Raw genomic sequence first — 27,957 nt, forward strand, 5'->3', positions numbered from 1 at the left:
TTTTTATTTTTCTTCTGGATTCAGAGAAGCAGTGCAGAGTCATTGATGTGCCACAGGCAGGCATTGTTTCTTGCTTTCACTCTTTTTGTCACTCCTTGGATTACAGTCAGTGCAGTGTCAAGCCCTATCTGAAAACAGTGTCAGACACAGTGTATGTGCCACTATTTGTATTCTGGTAAAGGCAAGAGATTTGCAGACCTGACTTGATGATAAAAGGCAGGAGGGACAGGAAGAGGAGAGAAATTGAAAAGGCATGACAGCCCATGGACCTTAAGCTACCTGCCACTGCCTCTTTGACCCTTGTGTCCAGAAGAAAACCATACTTTTATAACTTTTGAAAGCATGGTTAGCCCAATAAAGTTTACTTTGGCTTTGTTGCCCATCAGCTATACCACAGTGTCTGCTGCTCGTAATTGATCTAGAGCTGATAGCTTCCTTCCAATTATTTTTTTTTAGACCCACTGACATAGTTTTAAACCTGGTCCTGTTCTCATTTTGTGGACATGCCCTCCCAGTAATAAATATATACCTTTTAAATATGTAAAAATTGTCCATTACATACATCAGGTTCCTTAGATGCTATATGTTTTGTGCATATGTAATACTTTATACATGACTACACGTGAGCCTATTACAAACAGTACACCCCCTAGGGAAGGTGTATAGGGGTGAAGAGGAGATTTTGAACAGACGGGTGTTCCCTAAATTTATTTTCCAGGAATGGATGAAGTGTACTATTGGGGGGGGGGGGGATGAAAATTGCAATTTTAATACTGATATGCCAATTCCTAGAAAGATGACCCAGAGTATAGCCGAAAGTAAAAATTATGCCCGCCCCAGGTGGGGAGAGAGCGCTGCGCATTTGAGGCAGCTGCAAATCCCCAATGTTGTTGACTCTGTGTCCCATGACCCATTTTTGTTGGGGGGGGGGGGGGGGGGAAGATATCAGGGGTATTGGGAAAAAGGTTTGCAGATTTTTTAGGGGGGGGATGTTTTGGTTTTAAAATTTGGAAGACAATGTACTCTGGACTGGTACATTGGAGTTTAATTCTGGGGAATTTAAATTAGGGAAAAGGATTAAAAATGTAGTGCTCCATGGAAGTGTGATGCTCCCTGAAGCAGTTTTAATGCAGAGGCCCGGATGATCGGGGCAAGTGTCACACTGAGTGGTGGTGTCCTTCCGAATCCCCCTCCTGTGACACACTCTGCATTTTTTCTGGGATCGTCCCTTCTTTCCAGTGTGGGGGACCTCACCTGGAAAGTGTTGGCCGGGGATGATCCGGGGGCCCACAGTTCCAGAGGTGCTCTGACCCTCTCCTTGGCGGCCACCATAGATGAGGTCCTTTAGAACTACCTCTTGAAACTGCAGGAATGTCCCTGTGTTGCTAGCATACTGGGACAGTACAAAAGAGTTATACATGGCAACCTGTGCCATGTAGTCCGCAACTTTTTTGTACCATGTCCATGTTTTCCGCATGGCATCATATGGCTTGAGAACTTGATCAGAAAGATCAACTCCCCCCATATACCGACCGGAGATAGAATACTATCGGGCTTGAGGACCGGTCCCGCGGTACCTCGCACAGGGAGAGGGGTACTGCCATTCCCATGAATTGTGGTGAGCATAAGAACATCCCTCTTGTCCTTATACCTGACCAGCAACAGGCTTTCATGGGAAAAGGCACGGGACTCACCCGGGGGATAGGAGCGTGCAGGGTATGGGGCGGAAGGCCTCTTTAATTCTTCCGGACTGTTCCACAAGCGACCGTGGATCTGGCGGCGAGGGATGTGAAGAGAGGGATACTAGTATAAAAGTTATCCATGTAAAGGTGGTAACCTTTATCTAGCAATGGGTGCAAAAGGCCCCAAACGATTTTCCCGCTAACACCGAGTGGGGGGACATTCTGGGGGTTCAATACGGGAATCCTATCCCTCATACACTATAAACTTGCAAGTGTACCCTGAGGTACTCCCGCAAAGTTTATACATCTTCACGCCATACCGCGCTCGCTTGGTAGGGATGTATTGCCGGAAGCTGAGTCTCCCCTTAAAGCTGATGAGAGACTCATCAATAGCGACCTCCCGCCCCGGGACATAGGCCTCCCAAAATTTAGCCCCGAAGTGATTGATGACGGCCTGATTTTATACAGGCGGTCATACGCTGGATCAGTTCGGGGGGACATGCCGCATTATCAGCATAATGCAAACATTTCCGAATGGCCTCGAACCGGGGACGTGCCATGGCCATACTGTAGAGCGGGGTCTGGTAAAAGATGTCCCCACTCCAGTATTGCCTGACACTAGGCTTTTTACCTAGACCCATATGAAGCATGAGGCCCTAAAAGGTCCTCGTTTCGGACGCATTGACTGGTTACCACTCATTGGGTCTAGCTAAAAATGAGCCCGGGTTTGCATCGACGAACTGTTGGGCGTACAGATTCGTCTGGTCAACCATCAGATTGACAAAGTCGTCATTGAAAAAAAAAACTGAAATAGTCCATTTCAGTGAACCCGACAATGTCAATCTTGATTCCTGAGTCGCCAACAAACTCAGGAATCACGGGCTCGTGGTCCGCTGGCTGAGTCCAGACAAGTTCTCCAGTGAACTTGGCTGGGGGGCTTGACTAGTCTGAGCGCCAGGGGGACTCATACTAGCATGGGGCAGAGGGTCAGGAGCAGAGGAGGTGGCTCATCATCAGAACTAGATGATGACGAGGACGAGGAAATAAGGAAGGTGGGTCTTCCTCGTCCTCTGTGACGCTTTCAGAGTCAGAGGCAAGTATGGCATATGCCTCTTCCGCTGAAAGCGCCCTGCGGGTCATTTCCCTACTCTAATGGGGGGGGGGGGAGGTGAAGTGTATATGTGGGGGAAAAACTTTATTGGTGGATGTGCTGCGTGTGATGTGGTGCGATACTACCTCCCCAACCTGCCTTAACCTAACCGGACTAACTAACCCGCCCTAAGAACAAAAATATTAAAATGTAAAATAAAACTAAACTAAAAAAAGAAAAATAAACTTAAAAAAGAAAAGAAAAAAAGACTTTGAACGCAAAAAAACCTGCACCAAAAAAAAGCGTTCACCTAATCAGTGGTGTGCACACTGATTAGCGCTTGGTGGCGGCAGGGGGCGCAGAAATCTGTGGAGGGTCTGGTCACTCAGCCCAGAACAGTGGCTGGTGGCACAAAAAACCCAAAAAATAAAATAAAAAAATGATTAAAACCCGAAAAAAAAGCACCCCCCATAAAAAAAGCACCCCAAGAAAAAAACGCTGATCAGTGATAAATCACTGACAGCGGTGGGGCAGGCCGCACACACAGGTATGGTCCGTCCACACAGCACAGGCCTGCTACTGGTGGCACGGACCGACTATAGGTGCAAAAAAGAAAATAAAAAAAGATGCTATAATCCGAAAAAGCGCCTTCACCACAAAAAAACGCTGATCGGTACTATGGGACTGATCAGCGGTGGGTGGGCTTTAGCTAACGGTGGCAGACCGCTCTTTTATAGCTAAGAGGGCCTGACACACGTTTAGCAAAAAAAAAGGAAAAAGGTCTGCGCCCCCCAAAAAACGCTGGGGGCAGACGGCAGCGACCCTGTAGGGCCGGGGTCACTCAGCTAAAGGTGCTATGGACCCATGGACACCTACATAGAGTACGCTGGAAAAAAAAAAGGTCTGCGCCCCCCCCAAAAAAGCTGGGGGCGGACTGCGGCGACTCTGTAGGAGCGGGGTCATGCAGCTAAAAGTGCTACGGACCCACGGACACATACAGACAGTGCTCCAAAAAAAAAATATATATATATATTTTTTTTTTAACCCCTAACTGTCCCTACCTAATCTAATCCTAATCTTTCCCTGACTGCTTTCTGTGCCAAGGGGCCACAGAAAGGGGGCACTTTCTTTAACTTTTTTTGTACTGAGGGGGGAGAGTGCAGTACGGAGCTCCGTCCTGCACACCAGATCAGAAGAAAATGGTGGGCAGAGCGGAGCATCGTGTTCCTGCACCCTCCTCCCCCCTCCCCAAACTGCAGTGATTGGTGCGGGCACTGCGGCCACCCAATCACTGCTGTACTGGGGGGTGGCAACAGTGCCGCCCATCAGTACTGTATGGATGATGATTGGTGGTGTATATTACACCACCGATCATCATCATTATCTGGGTCATCGGGTCACACGTGACCCAGATGACCTGGAACCGCAGCAGACCGCCGGTTAGTATTTGCCGGCAATCTGCTGCGATCGCCGATAAGGGGGATCCTTAGGATCTCCCTCGGCACACTGCCGGGATGCCTGCTGAATGATTTCAGCAGGCATCCAGCTCCGATCCCCACCCGGTGAGCGGTGGGGAACGGAATTGCAGAAAATCGCTGTTCTGAATTGACCAGCGATTTGCTGCGATCGCCGATATGGGGGGACCTCCCTGGGTGATATGCCGGGATGCCTGCTGAACGATATCAGCAGGCATCCCGGTCCGGACCCCACCCGGCGAGTGGTGGGGACCGGAATTCCCACGGGCGTATCCATACGCCCTCAGTCCTTAAGGACTTTAAAACGGGGGTGTATCGATACACCCGCCGTCCTTAAAGGGGTACTCCGGTGAAAACCTTTTTTCTTTTAAATCAACTGGTGGCAGAAAGTTAAACATATTTGTAAATGACTTCTATTAAAAAATCTGAATCCTTCCGGTACTTATTAGCTGCTGAATGCTACAGATGAAATTCCCTTCTTTTTGGAACACTGATGACATCATGAGCACAGTGCTCTCTGCTGACAACTCTGTACATTTTAGCAACCATGCATAGCAGATGCATAGCAGATATATGCTAAGGGCAGCATGGTGGCTCACTGGTTAGCACTGCTGCATTGCAGTGCTGGGGACTTGGGTTCAAATCCCACTAAGGACAACAATAAATAAAGCATTATTATTATTATTATTATAATAATGTCAGCATAGAGAACTGTGCTCGTGATGTCATCAGAGAGCATTCCAAAATGAAAAGAATTTCCTCTGTAGTATTCAGCAGATAATAAGTGCAGGAAGGATTAAGATTTTGTAATAGAAGTAATTTACAAATATGTTTAACTTTCTGCCACCAGTTGATTTAAATGAAAAAAGGTTTTCACCGGAGTACCCCTTTAAGAGGTTAAAGCGTACCTGTCAGATCACCCAAGAAAAATATATATAATAAACTGTTATATGTTGTTCAGTACCTCATCCTGATCACATACATATGATTTGTATGTGTCTACAACCTACATTTCTCTCAGAATTAGCTTTATTTCTGAATTACCTTCATTTTGTCGACCAGAATCAGGGGGGAGGGTCCCCTTCTTCTCCTCAGGTGATAATCACTCCCCCTCCATCATTCTGCTCAGTCACTGGTCTCGGCATCTGTAACCCTTTCCTCTCTGGTTTTATGCTATACACACACAAAAACTACAGCTCCCAGCATGCCCACACATCATTTGGCTGTGCAGGCATGCTGGGAGTTGTAGTTTTGCAACAGCTAGAGGTATATGATTGTAGTCCCCCTGTATTACACACACACACACTTCATATATTCATACACATTCACATTACGTAGACAACACAGATATACACACACATACATATATATCCACACACACATATATACACATGCCGGGACACTTAATTTTGTTAAAGAAAATCCTCTTTTCAGTCCTGCTCACTGCCAGCATAGTGCTCCTGCCCCTCCCTCCTGCTTCTCACACAGAGATAATGTAAAAGTAAACACAGGCAGGCAGAGTGAGGGGGCTGGGAGAGAGCTTGGTCCTGCATGCAGCCCTGTCAATCATGTGTCCATGACATAGGTGATGACGAGTGGACACAGCCAGGCTGGTATGCATCCCAGTAGGCAGGTGGGCAGTTTTTTGACTGGCTTTTTCAGTATGAAATACTGTAAAAAAAATTATGAAAGCAATTGCAAAACCTATGTTTTACAACATATCAAAGGTTTTTATATCTGACAGTGCCCATTTAAGTTGTAAGAACTATAACACATTCATGTTAGCTATGTAGTATTAGATGGTGCTTTGGCTGCTTTGTTGCAGCTCAAACAAGGCAGGCATTCTAAAAGCAGTGCTGCACTGTATTCCAAATAACCTGCATACTCATTACAATAATAAGGCTCTATTATACTGTGTCTGTAATCAGTTTGATGTATTCCTGATCAAGAGGTTGAGATGAATTTAACAAAGATGTAAAGGTTCAGCAGAGGTACAATAAAGTACGGGCAATTAACAAGTCCTATTACTTTATTATTGCTTTATTATTGTAAGAGAAGGTAATGCTTTCTCTTTATTGAAAAACCAAATTTGAACCTATTTAGCATTATTATATGGATCTTAATCTACAGCCGACACACTCACCTGTATGATAGTATTGTCTTCTTTTTTATCATCATTTAGGGCTTCATAAATGCTTGGTTATTTGCTTTTATATTTTACAGCTGAAGAAAGATCCTCCATTTTTTCTGCAAAGCCTGGCCAAAGAGAAAGGGAGTCATTTGATGCCAGGAATATTCTGAAGGTTAGTGGGAAATGGTCATCAGTAAAAAGATAATATTCTCCAAGCAATAACATTTTAATGCTGGACCTGAAACAAGGTTTTTAGTTTTATGAAAATGTAACTCTTTCATTGTATAATAAAAATAAAATCTGTGTGTTAGTTTCTCACCATTTTCAGAATATCTGTTTGCTGATTTGAATGGAAATCTAAAATGCAAAGGCTGAAGCATGTCTAACCAACACAACTGCAGAGTTATGATCGGGAGGATTATCAGTCTCTTGTTATAAACAGAATGTTTACTGGGAGCATGCAAAAATATTGGGAATGGTGACAAACTAAAACACAAAGAGGGGGAACTTATCATGGAAAATACAGAAAAGCGAAACCAGCAAATACAAGTATAAAATCTCCTTCTATTTTTAAAGGGATACTCTACCCCTAGACATCTTATCCCCTATCCAAAGGAAAGGGGAGAAGATGTCTGATCGTGGGGGTCCCACCGCTTGGGACCCCCACGATCTTCCTGCAGCACCTTGCATTCATTAAGAGCACCGGATGCAGCGCTGGAGGCTCGTGACATTAGGGCCGTGCCCCGCTTGTGATGTCATGGCCATGCCCCCTCAATGCAAGTCTATGGGAGGGGGCGTGACCGCTGTCATGCCCCCTCCCATAGACTTGCATTGAGGAGGCATGGCCATGACGTCATGAGCAGACTGTGACGTCACGAGCCTCGCCCCACATCGCCAGTCATCCACCACGGTGCAAAGTTTGCTCCGTGCACCGGATGTCTGGGGTGCCACAGCCGGGATGTCTGGGGTAACCAGTAGTGGGACCCCCATTGATTAGACATCTTATCCCCTATCCTTTGGATAGGGGATAAGATGTCTAGGGCCGGAGTACCCCTTTAAAGGCGATAAATAAGAATTAAAGATTTTACACTTGCATTTGCTGGTTTCACTTTTTCCTGTTTTCTTGTTGGTTTGTGTCCAGACATTGAATCTGTGCATCAGTATAGTAGACTTCAGTATGGGTGAGCTGGACAACACAAAATTGTGCTAATGTTTTTCACAAACTCCATCTTTGCGCAAATGATTTTTTCATAATCTTTATACTATAAGTAGAATTTATGGTAGTGTTATTTGTGTATCATCAGTGACTGAGGTGTTTTAACCGGTAATGGGTTTTTAATGTATTGGTAATAAAAGTAAAGTTTTTGAGTTCATTTCTTCAGTGAGGAACTTGTAGGACATTCCATTCTAAATCCATGGGTATGATAATGGAGTTGCTCCCTTCCCCTTTGCTGTTTAAAACAGCTTCTACTCTTCTACAGTATTTTGGATTGTGCCTGTGGGAATTTTAGCCTATTCATCCAGAAAACCATTTCTGAGGTTAGATTCTGATGTTGGAAGAGAGTGCCTGGCTCACTCTAGTTTATCCCCAAGGTCTTCGATGGGGTTGAGGTCAGGGCTCTGTGTGGGTCAGTCTAGTTTTTTCCAACCATGCCCATGCCCTATGGACCTTGCATTGTGCACTTGCTTTGGGCTGCAACAGAAAAGACCAAAACCAAACTGTCCCTACAAAGTTGAAAGCATACATTGTCTGAAATATCTTTGTATGCTAAAGCTTTAAGATTTCCCTTTACTGGAACTAAGAGTCCTTGACCAACCCCTGAAAACCCAATAGCATTACCTCTCCTCAAATTATATACAGCTGACACAATGTAGGCAGGCAGGCAGTGTTGTCATGGCATTCGCCAAACCCAGAGTTCATTGGACTGCCAGATAGAGAGGTGTGATTCGCTCTACAGAACACCTTTCCACTGCTCCAGAGTACAGTGGTGGCGTGCTGTAAACCATTCTGGTGCTTGGCATTGTGCTTGGTGATGTAAGTTCGCATGCATCAGCCATGAAGCTCCTGCTATGAAGTTTTTGTCCTGATTTTACTTCTAGGTGAGGATTGAAACTCTGCACTAACTGATTCAGCAGAGGGTCTGCTACTTTTATGCATTCTGTCCCTGAGCATTTGGTGGCCCCTTACTTTACCTTTACGTGGTCTCCACTATATGACTGAGTTGCTGTGGTTCCTAAAAAATTTCATTACTGATTAATGTGGAAAATATAGGAGAGAATAAATTGAATGAACTGACTTGTTACAGCGATGTAATAATATTATAGCATTCTGCTGGAATACATTGAGCTCTTTCAAATGGCCCATTCTGTCATAAATGTTTGTGAAGGCAGACTGCTTTGGTAGTGACTGGATTATATACACCTGTGGCAGTGGGACTGAATTAAATTTCAATGATTGATTTTGCCCTTATAGGGGGAGATTTATCAAAACCTGTGTAGAGGAAAAGTTGCCCATAGAAACCAATCAGATCGCTTCTTTTGTTTTTCACAGGCCTCTTTAAAAATGAAATAAGCAATCTGGTTGCTATGGGCAACTGGACTTTTCCTCTACACAGGTTTTGATAAACCTCTCCCATACAAACTGACATAAAACATTACTGCCTATCAGTAAACTGAAAAAGTGATTGATTTAAAAAAAAAAAAATTCTCTTACAAATGTACTTAAACAGTAACTTAGAAGTACAATTATTAAAATACTAATTGGTTCCAGGATGACCATTGTATGTTAAAACCATAGTATGATGAGACCATAAAAATGAAGCCACCAAAATGTCATCCAAAAATAGGTAAAAGTGAGGATTAAAGAAAAATAAGTAGATAACTAATACAGATAAAGCAAGTCCTTACATATAAAAGAAAGAAAGATCTTCTGGGAGCTGTAAATCACTGTCTATTTTAACCCCTTAAGGACCAAGGACGTATGAGTACGTCCTTGGTCCCGCTCCCGTGATATAACGCGGGGTCCCACGGTGACCCCGCATCATATCACGGCGGGCCCGGCATCTTAGTGAAGCCGGGACCCGCCTCTAATAGCGCACGGCACTGATTGCGGTGCTGCGCGCTATTAACCCTTTAGACGTGCGCTCAAAGCTGAGCCACATGGCTAAAAGTGAAAGTAAAAGTGCCCGGCTAGCTCAGGGAGCTGTTCGGGATCACCGCGGTGAAATTGCGGCATCCCGAACAGCTGTAATACAGGAGGAAGGTCTCTTACCTTCCTTCCTGCAGTCCGATCGCCGATTGAATGCTTCAACCCTGAGATCTAGGCTTGAGCAATCAATCGCCAAAAACCCTGATCAATGCATCCCTATGGAGATGCATTGAACACTGTTAAAGATCAGTAAATGCAATGTTATAGCCCCCTATGGGGGCTCTAATATTGCAAAAGAAAAGTGTAAAAAAATCATTAACCCTTTGAATTATCCCTTCCCCTAATAAAAGTTTGAATCACCCGGCATTTCCAATAATAAAAAAAAAACTGTGTAAATAAAAACAAAAATAAACATGTGGTATCACCACGTGCGGAAATGTCCGATTAAAAAAAATATACTGCTAATTAAACCGCTCGGTCAAAACCGCTCGGTCAATGCAAAAATGGTACCGACAAAAACTTCAGATCACGGCGCAAAAAAATGAACCCTCATAGCGCCCTGAATACGGAAAAATAAAAAAGTTATAGGGGTCAGAAGATGACTATTTTAAACGTATACATTTTCCTGCATGTAGTTATGATTTTTTTCTGAAGCAATACAAAATCAAACCTATACAAGTAGGGTATCATTTTAACCGTATGGACCTAGAGAATAAAGATAAGGTGTCATTTTTACCAAAAAATATACTACGTAGAAACGGAAGCCCCCAAAAGTTACAAAATGGCTGTATTTTTTCAATTTTGTTGCACAATGATTTTTTTTCCCCATTTCGCCGTAGATTTTTGGGTAAAATGACTGATATCATTACAAAGTAGAATTAGTGGCGCAAAAAATAAGCCACAAAACAGATTTTTAGGTGCAACATTTTAAGAGTTATGATTTTTTAAAGGTAAGGAGGAAAAAAGGAAAGAGCAAAAACCGAAAAAACGCCCGGTCCTTAAGGGGTTAAGGTCAGGAGCTTCTTCAGGGTCCTGTACAGTACGCACAATTTTCTAAAAGAGTTAAATGGAGCTGCTCCCACCGGATCTCCAAAGCAACAGCTAACCCTGGTACAGGTAAAGAGTAGTACAGAACATGTAATACCACCCTGTACTGTAGGGAGGCGCTACCAAACAGTCAGTCAGTGCATACACTTCAGTAATGCAGGAGTTTTACCAGTGAATGCCAATTCTGATTGGTCAGTTCCTCCATCCATTGACATGTTTCACAAATCTGGACTGCCCATAGCATCGTATTTTGAGGATGGTTTCAAGGTACAATTGTATACTGAAAATATTGTATGTTGAGGCCATTGTAAGTTGAGGGACCACTGTAATATAAAAGTAGTAGTTAAGTAGCTATGCCAGTGTTTCCCTACCAGGGTGCCTCTAGGTGTTGCAAAACACCCAGCATGCCCGGACAGCTGAAGGCACACTGGTTGGGAAACAACGAGGTACGCAAACATATGACCAAACAATAGAAAGCAAATGGAACAGAGGGGGAATACCCTGAATCGAAGAAAACATATTTATATATAAAGATGATTAAGAATCTTTATGGGAATAGCTGTGTAAATGCTGCCAGGACTCATAGAGATTCTGAGAATCCTGCTTCCCCACCCACACACACTGATCGACTATGTCTCCTCTATGAATATGAATGCCATGGAAGCTGTTTATTATTGTTTGAGGGCAGGGAAGCAAGGCTCTGAGACTTTCTTACTGAGTCTAACCGCATAAAAATATATCTGGGAAATCAACGTCCTCAGTGATATGCTGTTCTTAAATTAGGAAGCATTGGAGGCCTTACAGATCCTTTTAGGAGAGAATTACATGTATGACCAAGAACACTGACCTGAAGTAATCATGTATGTTTGACTTTATATTTAGTTATTAAACTTAAAGAGATTATCCAGGGTTAGAAAAATAGAGCTCATTTCTTTAAAAAGTTGTAATACCAAGTTGTAATGGTGCTGTTTTTGCAAGAACCATGGCGGACATTTTGAAGTTGGCCATTTTGAATCCAACTTTTGTTTTTTCAATAGGAAGAGGGTCATGTGACACATCAAACTTATTGGGAATTTCACAAGAAAAACAATGATGTGCTTGGTTTTAACGTAACTTTATTCTTTCATGAGTTATTTACAAGTTTCTGACCACTTATAAAATGTGTTCAATGTGCTGCCCATTGTGTTGGATTGTCAATGCAACCCTCTTCTCCCACTCTTCACACACACTGATAGCAACATCGCAGGAGAAATGCTGCCAGTCTCAGTATCCGTAGTTTCAGGTGCTGCACATCTGGTATCTTCACAGCATAGACAATTGCCTTCAGATAACCCCAAAGATAAAAGTCTAAGAGGGTCAGATCGAGAGACCTTGGGGGCCATTCAACTGGCCCACGACGACCAATCCAATTTCCAGGAAACTGTTCATCTAGGAATGCTCGGGCCTGACACCTATAATGTGATGGTGCACCATCTTGCTGGAAAAACTCGGGGAACGTGCCATCTTCAGTGCATAAAGAGGGAAACACATCATCATGTAGCAATTTTGCATATCCAGTGGCCTTGAGGTTTCCATTGATGAAGAATGGCCCCACTATCTTTGTACCCCATATACCACCCCATACCATCAATTTTTGTGTTCCAACAGTCTTGGAGGGCGCTATCCAATGTGGGTTAGTGTCAGACCAATAGCGGTGGTTTTGTTTGTTAACTTAACCATTCACATAAAAGTTTTCCTCATCACTGAACAAAATCTTCTGTGTAAACTGAGGGTCCTGTTCCAATTTTTGTTTTGCCCATTCTGCAGCACCTGAAACTACGGATACTGGAAGCCTGTGCTAGCATTTCTCCTGCGGTGTTGCTATCAGTGTGTGAAGAGTGGGAGAAGAGGGTTGCATTGACAATCCAACACAATGGGCAGCACATTGAACACATTTTACAAGTGGTCAGAAACTTGTAAATAACTCATGAAAGAATAAAGTTACTTTAAAACCAAGCACATCATTGTTTTTCTTGTGACATTACCAATAAGTTTGATGCATCACATGACCCTCTTCTTCTTGAAAAAACAAAAGTTTGATTCAAAATGGCTGACTTGAAAATGGTCACCACCCATGGTCACCACCCATCTTGAAAAGTTTCCCCCCTCACATATAATAATGTGCCAAAAGCAGGAAGTTAATATCACCAACCATTCCAATTTTATTAAGGTGTATCCATATAAATGGCCCACCCTGTACATACATTCCAGCTGTTGTTAAAGGGGTATTCCAGGCAAAACCTTTTTTTATATATATATATCATCTGGCTCCGGAAAGTTAAACAGATTTGTAAATCACTTCTATTAAAAAATCTTTATCCTTCCAATAGTTATTAGCTTCTGAAGTTTTCTGTCTAACTCCTCAATGATGATGTCACGTCCCGGGAGCTGTGCATGATGGGTGAATATCCCCATAGGAACTGCACAGCTCCCGGGACATGAGTCATCAGAGAGCAGTTAGACCGAAAACAACAACTCAACTTCAGAAGCTAATAACTATTGGAAGGATTAAGATTTTTTAATAGAAGTAATTTACAAATCTGTTTAACTTTCCGGAGCCAGTTGATATATATAAAAAAGTTTTGGCCTGGAATACCCCTTTAATTATAGCACGGGGCTCATAGTATAACAGCAATCTGTCATTATATACATTTCATAGTAAAAAGGATGGGGTGCAACGGGGGGAGAAATTTCTTTAGGGTACAGATAAGCAGTGATTATATCACATTATACAGAAACAGATGCACAGAATGTTATATCAATTTATAGCCCCATGTGAAAGCCGGCATAGCTTCGCCCCCCCCCCCCCCTTTCTCTTACATTCACTGACGTTACACGTAGTTTCCTAAATGGAAGTGAATGTCAGTTGAGTGTCTTCCAGATGTTTGAGAGTTTCTACATTTGTAGGGATAAATACATTTTATATCGTTTTTGAAACATATATCAAACACATTTCATAGAATAAGATTTTTTATTTATTTTTTGTACATTTGTAAGGTTAAATACAATTTACAGGAATAAAAACAGCTAAATTCTTTCCATGTGTATACGGTAGATAAATATTTACATAGAAACTATTCTGCTAACATCTTTTCAGGTGATTTTTAATCACAGAATACACTGAATAGTGTGTGTATATGTTAGATGTAAGTATTTATACCTCCTAATATTGTGACCCATCTAGCTTACAGTTACCGTATATACTCGAGTATAAGCCGAGTTTTTCAGCACGATTTTTCGTGCTGAAAACACCCCCCTCGGCTTATACTCGAGTGAACTCCCCCACCCGTAGTGGTCTTCAACCTGCGGACTTCCAGAGGTTTCAAAACTACATCTCCCAGCAAGCCCGGGCAGCCATCGGCTGTCCGGGCTTGCTGGGAGTTGTAGTTTTGAAACCTCCGGAGGTCCGCAGGTTGAAGACCACTGCGGCCTTCAACATCATCCAGCCCCCTCTCACCCCCTTTAGTTCTGAGTACTCACCTCCGCTCGGCGCTGGTCCGGTCCTGCAGGGCTGTCCGGAGAGGAGGTGGTCCGGTGGCATAGTGGTTCCGGGCTGCTATCTTCACCGGGGAGGCCTCTTCTAAGCGCTTCGGGCCCGGCCTCAGAATAGTCACGTTGCCGTGACAACGACGCAGAGGTGCGTTCATTGCCAACGTACTTATGCGTCATTGTCAAGGCAACGCCTCTATTCCGGGCCGGAAGCGCGGAGAAGAGGCGCCCCCGGTGAAGATAGCAGCCCGGACCACCTCCTCACCGGACCACCTCCTCTCCGGACAGCCCTGCAGGACCGGACCAGCGCCGAGCGGAGGTGAGTACTCAGAACTAAAGGGGGTGAGAGGGGGCTGGATGATGTTGAAGGCCGCAGTGGTCTTCAACCTGCGGACCTCCGGAGGTTTCAAAACTACAACTCCCAGCAAGCCCGGACAGCCGATGGCTGCCCGGGCTTGCTGGGAGTTGTAGTTTTGAAACCTCTGGAGGTCCGCATGTTGAAGGCCGCAGTGGTCTTCAACCTGCGGACCTCCGGAGGTTTCAAAACTACAACTCCCAGCAAGCCCGGACAGCCGATGGCTGCCCGGGCTTGCTGGGAGTTGTAGTTTTGAAACCTCTGGAGGTCCGCATGTTGAAGGCCGCAGTGGTCTTCAACCTGCGGACCTCCGGAGGTTTCAAAACTACAACTCCCAGCAAGCCCGGACAGCCGATGGCTGCCCGGGCTTGCTGGGAGTTGTAGTTTTGAAACCTCTGGAGGTCCGCAGGTTGAAGACCACTGAGGGCGAATGATGAGAAGAGGATGATGAAGGGGGGGGGGGGTGTGAGGATGATGAAGGGGGGTGGGGATGATGAAGGGGGGGGGGGATGATTACAAGGGGATGATGAAGGGGGGATGTGTGGGATGATAAGGGGATGTGTGGGATGATGACAAGGGGATGATGAAGGGGGGATGTGTGGGATGATAAGGGGATGTGTGGGATGATGACAAGGGGATGATGAAGGGGGGATGTGTGGGATGATGACAAGGGGATGATGAGGATGTTAATGACGGGTCTGGATGATGACAGGGGGGGATGAGGTATTTCCCACCCTAGGCTTATACTCGAGTCAATAACTTTTCCTGGGATTTTGGGTTGAAATTAGGGGTCTCGGCTTATACTCGGGTCGGCTTATACTCGAGTATATACGGTATGTGTCTCAGCACCTCTAGAGAATGCAGCCTGTTGTTTATTAGTGCAAATGCAGTATGAGGCCAGCCTTTGTGGGAATATCAAAGATTTGTGCAGTGATTATAGCCAATTCAATTCTACAGTGTAAATGACAAGAAGGAAATTCCTTCACGTCTCTGGAGCTGTATGGCAGGTTCTGTGATGTTCGTTCATGTGAGAATGATTGGCAAAACCTGAAATACTTTTGTTCTAGTATTTACTATGTGCTCATACATTGTCCTGTTAATATTACTGTCACTGACAATGATTACTGCCATTATTTATCATGTGCTATAAATATATAACATCATTATTATTATTTTTATTATATTATTTTTTTTAAGTTTATATGTTACTAAGCTTCTACGATTGGACACAATATTTTCATGAATCTTTGTTATGTATATTTATGGACATTTATCAACGGGTTTAGTCAGGTTTTCTTTACTATAATTGTCGCAAAATTGTCGCAACTGCGACTACACGATTTTTCGTGCGACATTTTGACTGGAAAGCGAGAAAAGCAAGTTTTCCTAAAATTTACTATGTAGTAATAATTTTAAAATGGAATACGGGTAGTCAGGTATTTATTAACTGCGACAGTCGCAACTGCGCAAAAAAAAGTCGCAACAGCGTTAAAAATTGACTACATTTACTCCAGCTCAAACATGGAGCAGAAAAAGCTACTACCAAAGTAAAAAAGGAAAAATTGCTTACGTAAAAGAAAATTATCAACAGGCTGAAACCAGTTGATAAATACGTCGCACATAAGAAAAAAAAAGTAAGAAAAAAATTGCTAAAAAAAAAGAATACATAAGCAAACATTGATAAATGTCCCTCATAGTACCTGAAACACTTATGGAGTGGGTGCATAATAAATTTAACTGTAAATTGTGCACTTTGATAGTATTTACCTTTGGATTTGTCCAAACATCGCAAATTTGAAATGTGTTGCAGGATTTTGTCTCTGTGATGGCTAAATCCATTCACATATTGTATAAACAAACTATTCAGCTGTATTGATGGATTATCAAATTATATCTACATGTGTGAATATACCATAATGCCTCAAAGATCTAATGGAATGTTGTGTGCATTTTTCAATTAATTTATTCCTTTTTGTTCTCGTATTGTTTTCCTATCAGCTAGTTAGGGACAAACCTCAAATGGCACCTAGGAATATTCTTGGAATTGTAGTCATTATTTTAGCCAAAATTAGGAGTGGAATTAGTCTGACTGTAATTTACAAAAAACAAACAAAACAGAAAAATGCTCAAAATAATAGACTCATTTGTAAATCTCCCCTATCCTTTGGATAGGGGATAAGATGTCTAAGCATCGGAGTACCCCTTTAAATCATACGCCCTGAGGCGTATGTTTGAATTGACCCCGCATGAGATAGCTACATTGAATATGTGTAACCTTACAGTTCATCAGAACATTACATGTTACCGGGAGCCTAAGAATAGACATACTATGATTTTCATGCCTCAGATTTATTTTGCTTATGTTACTTACTTTCATTCTCTAGCAACCATTTTATTGTACAAAATTAAGCTTTATATTAAATGACTGGGACCTGTTAATGTAAATACCTAGACTCAGAAGCCTAAAATAAATCTACTCTAGCATTTACTAGGTGTTCATACATGTCCTGTTATTATTATTACTGTCACTGATAATAATACATGGAATTATGTATGTATTATAATTATATAACATCATCAATATAGTATTTTCTTTTAGTTTATATGTTAGTAATATTTGTATGATTGGATATATTTTTTTCTCTTACATTTGGAACAATACCTAGTTGCAATGTATATTATTGGGGGTAATATTTTTCTGAATCTTTGTCATGTATACAGTACCTAAAGCACTTATAGAGTGGTGTAAAATAACTTTAACTGTAAGTTGTGAACTTTGAGAATATCATGGTTTACAAAGAAAGAAAACAAAACCCAAAATGCACCAAATGGAAATATAGTAACAGTTTTTAAGGTTAAAAAAAAGACAAGAGGCTGTCGAGTTCAACCTAGAGACAAAATATTAGGCAGTGGTATTAATATTATGGCTGATGGGACATAATATTAGGCCTTGGTATTCATTTTTTAGCTGCTGGAACACAATATTAGGCAGTATTATTAATTTTATGGGTCATGGAAAGCAATATTAGAAGGCGGTATTAATATTATGGCTGATGAAACACAATATTAGTTGTTGGTTTTAATGTTATGGTTAATGAAACATATTAGGCTAGGTTATCCAGGAAAAAACTTTTTTTATATATCAACTGGCTCCAGAAAACTAGCAAATTAGTGCAACTGTCATGAACTCTGGGTGCTATAACATACACACAGCCTTTGTACTGTGTGCAGATGGTGTATACAGCATTGTTTTTACGTTATTTCTGCTGGCTTTCATCACCCCAAAAAATGCTTTTGATCCCAGCCACACACAGTCGGATATGCTATGACTCGACGCCACGCCCACCCCCTGTGTCAGCGCTGGGAGCACTGTGTGATTGACAGACGAATCCCAACGCAGGCCATCTGCCTCCTCAGTGCGCCTGCACAGTGCTAGAGGCAGAAAGCACGCTTCTTCTCTGCCTCTAGTAACAGGAACTGACCTGCGCGCACGTCTCCACCAGACAGAGAGAAGAAAGAAGGCAGAAGAGGATAACGGGCACGTTACAAGTATATTGCTCATAAAAGGTGCATATATGAATAAAGTTTTTTTTTTTTTTATGGACCAGTTTTACATGTAATAAATAAAGCATTCATACACACACTACACTTATACATATATAAATATATCTTTTTTTTTTCTACCAGGGTGCCTTCAGCTGTTGCAAAACTACAACTCCCAGCATGCCTGTACAGTGATCCCCCGACCTACGATGACCCTGACATACAATCATTTCAACATATGATCGCCTCTCAGAGGCCATCGTATGTTGAAGGCAGCATCAACATACAATGCTTTTATATGTTGGGCCATCTCATAAAAGGCTATCTGGCAGCGCAGACTGCTTCAGCTGCAGTCGGATAGCCGTTTAACCCCTTAAGGACCGGGCATTTTTCGGTTTTTGCTCTTTCGTTTTTTCCTCCTTACCTTTAAAAAATCATAACTCTTTAAATGAATTTTGCACCTAAAAATCTGTATTATGGCTTATTTTTTGCACCACCAATTCTACTTTGTAATGATATCAGTCATTTTCCCCAAAAATCTATGGTGAAACGGGAAAAGAAATCATTGTGCGACAAAATTGAAAAAGTACAGCCATTTTGTAACTTTTGGGGGCTTCCGTTTCTATATAGTAAATTTTTCGGTAAAAATTACACCTTATCTTTATTCTCTAAGTCCATACGGTTAAAATGATACCCTACTTGTATAGGTTTGATTTTGTATTACTTCAGAAAAAAATAACTACATGCAGGAAAATTTATACGATTAAAATTGTCATCTTCTGACCCCTATAACTTTTTTATTTTTCCGTGTTCAGGGCGCTGTGAGGGTTCATTTTTTGCGTCGGGATCTGAAGTTTTTGTTGGTACCATTTTGCATTGATCTGACTTTTGGATCGCTTTTTATTCAACTTTTCATGATATAAAAAGTGACCAAAAATACGCTATTTTGGACTTTGGAATTTTTTTGCGCGTACGCCATTGACCGTGCGGTTTAATTAGTGGTATATTTTTTAATTCGGACATTTCCGCACGCGGTGATACCACATATGTTTATTTTTGTTTTTATTTGCACTGCTTTTTTTTCACCGCGGCGATCCCGAACAGCTCCCTGAGCTAACCAGCACTTTTTACTTTGACTTTTAGCTGCGTGGCTCAGCTTTGAGCACGCAGCTAAAGGGTTAAAAGCGCGCGGCACCGCGATCAGTGCCGCGCGCTATTAGCGGCGGGTCCCGGCTTCACTATGACGCCGGGCCCGCCGTGATATGATGCGGGGTCACCTTATATCACGGGAGCGGGACCAAGGACATACTCATACGTCCTTGGTCCTTAATTGGTTAATGTGCCACATGTGCTCCGGTGAGTGTCATTCACCTGTCCCCGATGTCCCGGACCATCCTCTTCATGCTCCGCTGCATGGCCGTTGCTCTCCTTCATCGTCATCACGTTGCCGCGCACGCCATTCCGTCATCCAATAGGAGTGGCGTGCGCAGCGTCATGATGACGGTGATGGAGAGCGACGATCCAGGGCAGCAGTGATTGTTCAGAGTGGCGGGGACACCCCGGGGATGTGGTGACGACGATGGTGAGCGACGATCCAGGGTAGCGGTGACGGTCCGGAGCAGCGGGGACACGTGAGTATAACATTCTATATTATTATTGCACGGATCCCTCAACATACGATGGATTCAAGTAAAGATGGTACATTTGGATGAATTACCATCGTATGTTGAAGGATCACTGTTTATATATATATATATATATATATATATATATACACAGATACACAAAAAAAAAATATCTATAGGTATGTATGTATATCAGTGTTTTTCTAGCAGGTGCCTCCAGCTGTTGCAAAACTACAACTCCCAGCCCATCCCAGCAACAGCTTGAGGCACCCTGCTAGAAAAATACTGATATATATATATATATATATATATATATATATATATATATATATATATATACCAGCAATAAATCCAACAGCACTCACGGGTTCAAGTGAAAAAACACAACAGTGTTTATTTAAACCATGTTCAGATGCAACGTTTCAGTGGTATCCACCACCTTTTTCAAAATTGTGCAAGACAAACCTTTATATGGTATCATATTAAGCTAATCACAATCTCCAATCGACATGATTAAACATAATTCATACAGTAAAAAAACATAATCAATACAAAATTCATAGTGTACAAAAAGTGCAAGTGATAAAAAGTGCCATCAGAAACAACAATGGTCGCCGTACATACACTACACCATCGCTGCTATTAAAAATCTTAAAGTGCAAATAATTAAGACGCAGCTGCAACTGCGTCTTACGGTGATTAAAAACAATATTGCCATGGGGACAGACCACTCACCTCCCGCGTGTGGGCGCCGCCATTACGGCGTCTCGTATTGTTGTCACATGGTTCCCGGTCATGTGATGCCCCCAAGCTCCGCCCCGGCGTCACGTGACCGGAGCGCATACTCGCGCATGCGCGCCCGTCACTTTGATGCCGAAAACGGAATCAGACGACCTAGCGAAGACGTGGGAGCGCCACAAGCACCGGACCATACATCCATACATGACAGTGTGAGTCCAAATTTAGAATAAAATGCATAGTAGAAACAAAATCCATAGAAAGTTATATACAAAATAAAAATAATGTAGAGGGGCAAATATTTTTATCATCATAGACCAGGAGGAACATAATCATTCTCACCCAATCTATGTGTTAAGACCTACTAGTAATAAAGAAATTAATAGTAAAAAAAAAAAAATTTTAATAGTGAAAAAACGTACCATAAATGCACCGTGTGTATAGGGGGAAAGATGTGCTGCCGAATACGTCAATGGGCACACAAATATATATATAGGCGTGTGTCCAGAGGCACGTCCACGAAAACACCTCCCCCCCCAAAAAAATGAGGCCGGGGTGTTAATATTATAGCTGCTGGGACACAATATTAGGCAGTGTTATTAATTTTATCGCTGATGGGTAACAATATTAGGAGGTATAAATACTTACATCTAACATATACACACTATTCAGTGTATTCTGTGATAAAAAATCACCTGAAAAGAAGTTAGCAGAATAGTTTATGTAAATATTTATCTACCATATACACATGGAAAAAAATCTAGCTGTTAAACTAGAACCCATATCATTACATACAGCTATCGTTTATGCCTTTCACTCTGCTACAGCTCTTTATTCCTGTAAGTTGTATTTAACCTTACAAATGTACAAAAGAAAACATCTTATTCTGTGAAATGTGTTTGATATGTTTCAAAAACTATATAAAATGTATTCATCCCTACAAATGTAGGAACGCTCAAACATCTGGAAGGCATTTAACTGACATTCACTTCCATTTAGGAAACTACGTGTAAGGTCAGTGAATGTGAGTGAAAGGGGGGGGGTGAAGTTATGCAGGCCTTCACATGGGGCTATAAATTTATATAACATTATGTGCATCTGTTTCTATATAATGTGATATAATCACTGATTATCTGTGCCCTAAAGAAATTTCTCCACCGTTGCACCCCATCCTTTTTACTATGAAATGTATACAATGACAGATTGCTGTTATACTATAAACCCCGTGCTATAATTAACAAGAGCTGGAATGTATTTAACTGACAGTCAAGAGACTGCTCAGCCTGCGAGAATTTTTTGTGAGAGGCCATATTTTGATATGTTTCAACAACTATATAAAATTTATTTATTCCTATAAATGCAGAAACAATTCTTTGAAACGTGTTTTAATATATGATTACTTCTATTAATAAAGCTTCATAAAATGATACATTACTGTCTGTTTTTACTATAAGACATTCTGCTGTGCAGACTTGTCGGGACATATTTACATATTACATGAATGTGTGAGAAAGGGGGGAGAAGCTATGCAGGGACGGGGACGTGGCCTAGTTAGAAAATGGAGCGTGGCACCTGTCACTTCCAGTGGGCAGTTTGATGAAAGGTATCCCCTCTTCACTACTACCGACATCAGAGCTGGATCCGATGTCAGTCATTGAAATGGTTAAATGTCGTGATCAATAGCGATCACGGCATTGAAACATTAAATGCCGGTAATCCCTGGGGTCTATAGGGCCTATCTGCAGCTCCACGATGTAATTGTGGGATGGAGATGGGTTGCTGGTGATGAACAGGGACTTATCCGTCCTTCTTGGTCCTCGGTGGATCGACAATTGCTTAAGGCTGCCTTTGGCAGCCCTAAGCAATTGAGCGCTGAAAACATAGATCAATTTAATGCAATAGCATTACATTGATCTATGTAAGCCATCTAATGATGGCTTATGATAGGCCCCTAGGGGGCAAAAATGTGTGTAAAAAAAAATTGTACATTTTTTTTTTTTAATATAAAAAAATCCTCCCCCTCATAAAAGTTCAAATTGCCCCCCTTTTCCCATTGTTCAAATAAAACACTGCAAAAAAATACATACTTGGTTTCGCCGCATATGTAATTGTCTGAACTATTAAATTATGATGCATGGTTAAAGGCGTGAATGCAAAAAAAATTCCAAACGCCAAACTTGCTGAATTTTGGTCAGTTCACGTCCCAGAAAATAGGCTGGAAAGTGATCAAAAAGTCATGGTACCAGAAAATGTTTTTAAAATAAAAGTAAAAAACTCAGTAGTACTGGTAAAAACTACAGCTCATGGCGCTAAAAATAAACCCTAACATATCTCAATAGGTGGGAAAAAAAAATTAGAGGGGTCAGAAGATGGCATTAAGCACACTTTTTTTTTTCTTTTTCAAGATTTCAATTTTTTTTAACCTTTTAAAATGAAACAAAAATTACCCAAGTTTAGTATCATTGGAATAGTACTGACCAATAGAATAAAGATATCATGTCAGATTTACCGTATTGTGAACCCTGAAAAAATATTGCCCCACAAAATTGCGCAATTCCATTTTTTATTTTTTATTTTGCCTAACATATATTTTTTTCTGGCTCGGTAATACATTACAGTATATGATTAAATTAGGTGTGCCAATGAAAAGTACAACTTGTTCCACAAAAGGAAACCCTAGTACAACTTTGTCAGTGGAAAAAAAAAAAAGTTATGGGTCTTAGAATGTGAGGAGTAAAAAAAAGTGAGCCAAAAAAATGTATAATTCGCTGGGTCAGTGGTTTGGGACCTATACAACTACTGCCAGTGGGGCCAGCAGCTTAATATTATTCACCTATCAGGGGTGTGGAAATTTTATAAAAAAAAACTACTTTACGGAGCAAAATCCCTTATGACCATACACTTACATGGTACTCAAAATAGTCTGAAAAAAAATGTGTTAGTGTATTTATTTAGTTTTTTCACTTTTTTGTTTTTTCCTCCTTGCCCAATAATAGCCATAACTTCTATTTTTCCATCTACAGACACATATGAGGTGTTTTTTGCGGAACCCATTTCAATGACACCTTAAATTTTTTCATAACATATGCTCCAAAACAAAGAAAAAAGTTTTTGTGAGGGGAAATTTAAAAAAAAAAAAAATAATAATAATTTATTTTGCACATTTCTTTTTTATTTTATTTTTTTTACATCATTTACCTTGTGTTCTGACTTACATGTTATTTTGATACTTTAGGCTGGCCTGATTACAGCAATACCACATTTTAGTTTCCGTTACTTTTTAGATTTTTTTTTTAATTGCCATATTCTGACCCCTATAACATTTTTAATTTTCCGTATACCAGGCTGTATGAGGGCTAATTGTTGTCACGATGCCGGCTGGCAGGAGGTGGATCCTCTGTGCCAGAGAGGGATTGGCGTGGACCGTGCTAGTGGACCGGTTCTAAGTCACTACTGGTGTTCACCAGAGCCCGCCGCAAAGCGGGATGGTCTTGCTGCGGCGGTAGTGACCAAGTCGTATCCACTAGCAACGGCTCAACCTCTCTGACTGCTGAAGATAGGCGCGGTACAAGGGAGTAGACAGAAGCAAGGTCGGACGTAGCAGAAGGTCGGGGCAGGCAGCAAGGATCGTAGTCAGGGGCAACGGCAGGAGATCTGGAACACAGGCTAGGAACACACAAGGAACGCTTTCACTGGCACAATGGCAACAAGATCCGGCGAGGGAGTGCAGGGGAAGTGAGGTATACATAGGGAGTGCACAGGTGAACACACTGATTAGAACCACTGCGCCAATCAGCGGCGCAGTGGCCCTTTAAATCGCAGAGACCCGGCGCGCGCGCGCCCTAGGGAGCGGGGCCGCGCGCGCCGGGACAGGACCGACGGAGAGCGAGTCAGGTACGGGAGCCGGGGTGCGCATCGCGAGCGGGCGCCACCCGCATCGCGAATCGCATCCCGGCTGGAGGCGGTATCGCAGCGCACCCGGTCAGTGGATCTGACCGGGGCGCTGCGGGAGCGAGAGTGTAGCGAGCGCTCCGGGGAGGAGCGGGGACCCGGAGCGCTCGGCGTAACAGTACCCCCCCCCTTGGGTCTCCCCCTCTTCTTGGAGCCTGAGAACCTGAGGACCAGACTTTTATCTAGGATATTGTCCTCAGGTTCCCAGGATCTCTCTTCAGGGCCACAGCCCTCCCAGTCAACCAAAAAAAAGGTTTTTCCTCTGACCTTTTTGGAGGCCAGTATCTCCTTTACAGGAAAGATGTCCGAAGAACCGGAGACAGGAGTGGGAGAGATAAGTTTAGGAGAGAAACGGTTGATGATGAGTGGTTTAAGAAGAGAAACGTGAAAGGCATTAGGAATACGAAGAGAAGGAGGAAGAAGAAGTTTATAAGAGACAGGATTAATCTGGCACAAAATTTTGAAAGGACCAAGATAGCGTGGTCCCAATTTGTAGCTGGGAACACGGAAGCGGACATATTTAGCGGAGAGCCATACCTTGTCTCCGGGAGAAAAAATGGGGGGAGCTCTTCTTTTCTTATCAGCAAACTTCTTCATGCGTGATGAAGCCTGTAAGAGAGAATTTTGGGTCTCTTTCCATATGGTGGAAAGATCACGAGTTATTTCATCCACAGCGGGCAAACCAGAGGGCAAGGGAATAGGGAGGGGGGGAAGAGGGTGACGGCCGTACACCACGAAAAATGGGGATTTGGAAGAAGATTCAGAGACTCTGAAGTTGTACGAGAATTCGGCCCATGGTAGAAGATCTGCCCAGTCATCCTGGCGGGAAGAAACAAAATGTCGTAAATAATCACCCAGGACTTGGTTAATTCTTTCTACTTGCCCATTGGATTGAGGATGATAAGCAGAAGAAAAGTTCAATTTAATCTTGAGTTGTTTACAGAGAGCCCTCCAGAATTTTGACACGAATTGGACGCCTCTATCCGAGACGATCTGCGTGGGCAACCCGTGAAGACGAAAAATGTGTACAAAAAATTGTTTTGCCAACTGAGGCGCAGAAGGAAGACCAGGAAGGGGAATAAAATGTGCCATCTTGGAAAATCGATCAACGACCACCCAAACAACAGTGTTGCCACGGGATGGGGGTAAGTCTGTAATAAAGTCCATACCAATCAGAGACCAAGGCTGTTCGGGGACAGGCAGAGGATGAAGAAGACCAGCAGGCTTCTGGCGAGGAGTCTTATCCCTGGCACAGACAGTGCAGGCCCGCACAAAATCAACAACATCCGTCTCCAGAGTCGGCCACCAATAGAAACGAGAGATGAGTTGCACGGATTTCTTGATGCCCGCATGGCCTGCGAGATGGGAGGAGTGACCCCATTTGTGGATTCCGAGGCGTTGGCGTGGAGAGACGAAGGTCTTCCCTGGAGGAGTTTGCCTGATGGAGGCTGGAGAAGTGGAGATCAGGCAATCCGGAGGAATAATGTGTTGCGGAGAGAGCTCTACTTCCGAGGCCTCCGAGGAACGAGAGAGAGCATCGGCCCTAATGTTCTTATCGGCAGGGCAAAAGTGAATTTCAAAATTAAACCGGGCAAAGAACAGAGACCACCTGGCCTGGCGAGGATTCAGCCGTTGGGTAGACTGGAGATAGGAGAGATTCTTGTGATCGGTGTAAATAATAATTGGAAATTTTGATCCCTCCAGCAGATGCCTCCATTCCTCAAGTGCTAATTTAATGGCCAGAAGCTCTCGATCCCCGATGGAGTAGTTCCTCTCCGCCGGAGAGAAGGTCCTAGAAAAAAACCCACAAGTAACAGCATGCCCGGAAGAATTTTTTTGTAGAAGGACCGCTCCAGCTCCTACTGAGGAGGCATCAACCTCCAATAGGAAGGGTTTAGATGGGTCAGGTCTGGAGAGCACGGGAGCAGAAGAAAAGGCAGACTTGAGCAGTTTAAAGGCGTCTTCCGCTTGAGGAGGCCATGACTTAGGATTGGCATTCTTCTTGGTTAAAGCCACGATAGGAGCCACAATGGTGGAAAAATGTGGAATAAATTGTCTGTAATAATTGGCGAACCCCAAAAAACGTTGGATAGCACGGAGTCCGGAGGGGCGTGGCCAATCTAAGACGGCAGAGAGTTTGTCTGGATCCATTTGTAGTCCCTGGCCAGAGACCAAGTATCCTAGGAAAGGAAGAGATTGACATTCAAACAGACATTTCTCCATTTTGGCATAAAGTTGATTGTCACGAAGTCTCTGAAGAACCATGCGGACATGCTGGCGGTGTTCTTCTAGGTTGGCAGAAAAAATCAGAATATCGTCCAGATACACAACAACACAGGAATATAAGAGATCACGAAAAATTTCATTAACAAAGTCTTGGAAGACGGCAGGGGCGTTGCACAGGCCAAAGGGCATGACCAGATACTCAAAGTGTCCATCTCTAGAGTTAAATGCCGTTTTCCATTCATCCCCCTCCCTGATGCGGATGAGATTATAAGCACCTCTTAAGTCCAGTTTGGTAAAGATGTGGGCACCTTGGAGGCGATCAAAGAGTTCAGAGATAAGAGGTAGAGGGTAGCGGTTCTTTACCGTGATTTTATTAAGACCGCGGTAGTCAATGCAAGGACGTAGGGAGCCATCTTTTTTGGACACAAAGAAAAATCCAGCTCCGGCAGGAGAGGAGGATTTGCGGATAAAGCCTTTTTTTAAATTTTCCTGGATGTACTCAGACATAGCAAGAGTCTCTGGGGCGGACAGAGGATAAATTCTGCCCCGGGGTGGAGTAGTGCCCGGGAGGAGGTCAATACGACAGTCATAAGGCCTGTGAGGAGGAAGAGTCTCAGCTTGTTTTTTGCAAAACACATCAGCAAAGTCCATATAGGCCTTAGGGAGACCGGTTACAGGGGGAACCACAGGGTCACGGCAGGGAGTACTGGTAACCGGTTTAAGGCAGTCCTTGAAACAAGAGGTACCCCAACTCTTGATCTCCCCTGTGGACCAATCCAGGGTTGGGGAATGGTGTTGAAGCCAGGGTAGTCCAAGGAGAATTTCGGAAGTGCAATTGGAGAGGACCAAAAACTCAATTTTTTCGTGATGAAGTCCGATGCACATTAGGAGGGGTTCCGTGCGGTAACGCACGGCACAGTCCAATCTTTCATTGTTAACGCAATTGATGTAGAGAGGTCTGGCGAGACTGGTCACTGGGATGTTGAACCTGTTGATGAGAGAGGCCAAAATAAAGTTTCCTGCAGATCCAGAATCCAAGAAGGCCTTAGTGGAGAAGGAGAAGGTAGAGGCAGATATCCGCACAGGCACAGTAAGACGTAGAGAAGCAGAGTTGACATCAAGGACTGTTTCACCTTTGTGCAGAGTCAGCGTACGTCTTTCCAGGCGGGGAGGACGGATAGGACAATCCTTCAGGAAGTGTTCGGTACCGGCACAGTACAGGCAGAGATTCTCCATGCGGCGTCGTGTCCTCTCTTGAGGTGTCAGGCGAGACCGGCCAACTTGCATAGCCTCCACGGCGGGAGGCACAGGAACGGATTGCAGAGGACCAGAGGAGAGAGGAGCCGGGGAGAAAAAACGCCTCGTGCGAACAAAGTCCATATCCTGGCGGAGCTCCTGACGCCTTTCGGAAAAACGCA

At 43.1% G+C, this 27,957-nt stretch overlaps 1 protein-coding gene across 6 annotated transcripts in view; it reads left to right on the forward strand.

The window, feature by feature from the left end:
- ASCC1 (activating signal cointegrator 1 complex subunit 1) overlaps positions 1 to 27,957 on the forward strand; it is a 329,262-nt gene that overhangs the window by 139,729 nt on the left and 161,576 nt on the right. For all 6 annotated transcript variants that reach the window (XM_056530463.1, XM_056530468.1, XM_056530467.1 and 3 more), the window contains exon 9: positions 6,471 to 6,550. In XM_056530463.1, the coding sequence (XP_056386438.1) occupies positions 6,471 to 6,550 (80 nt within the window). The remainder of the gene's footprint in view (positions 1 to 6,470; positions 6,551 to 27,957) is intronic.

This window comes from Hyla sarda, chromosome 7 (assembly GCF_029499605.1).
Source record: "Hyla sarda isolate aHylSar1 chromosome 7, aHylSar1.hap1, whole genome shotgun sequence".
NCBI lineage: Eukaryota > Metazoa > Chordata > Amphibia > Anura > Hylidae > Hyla > Hyla sarda.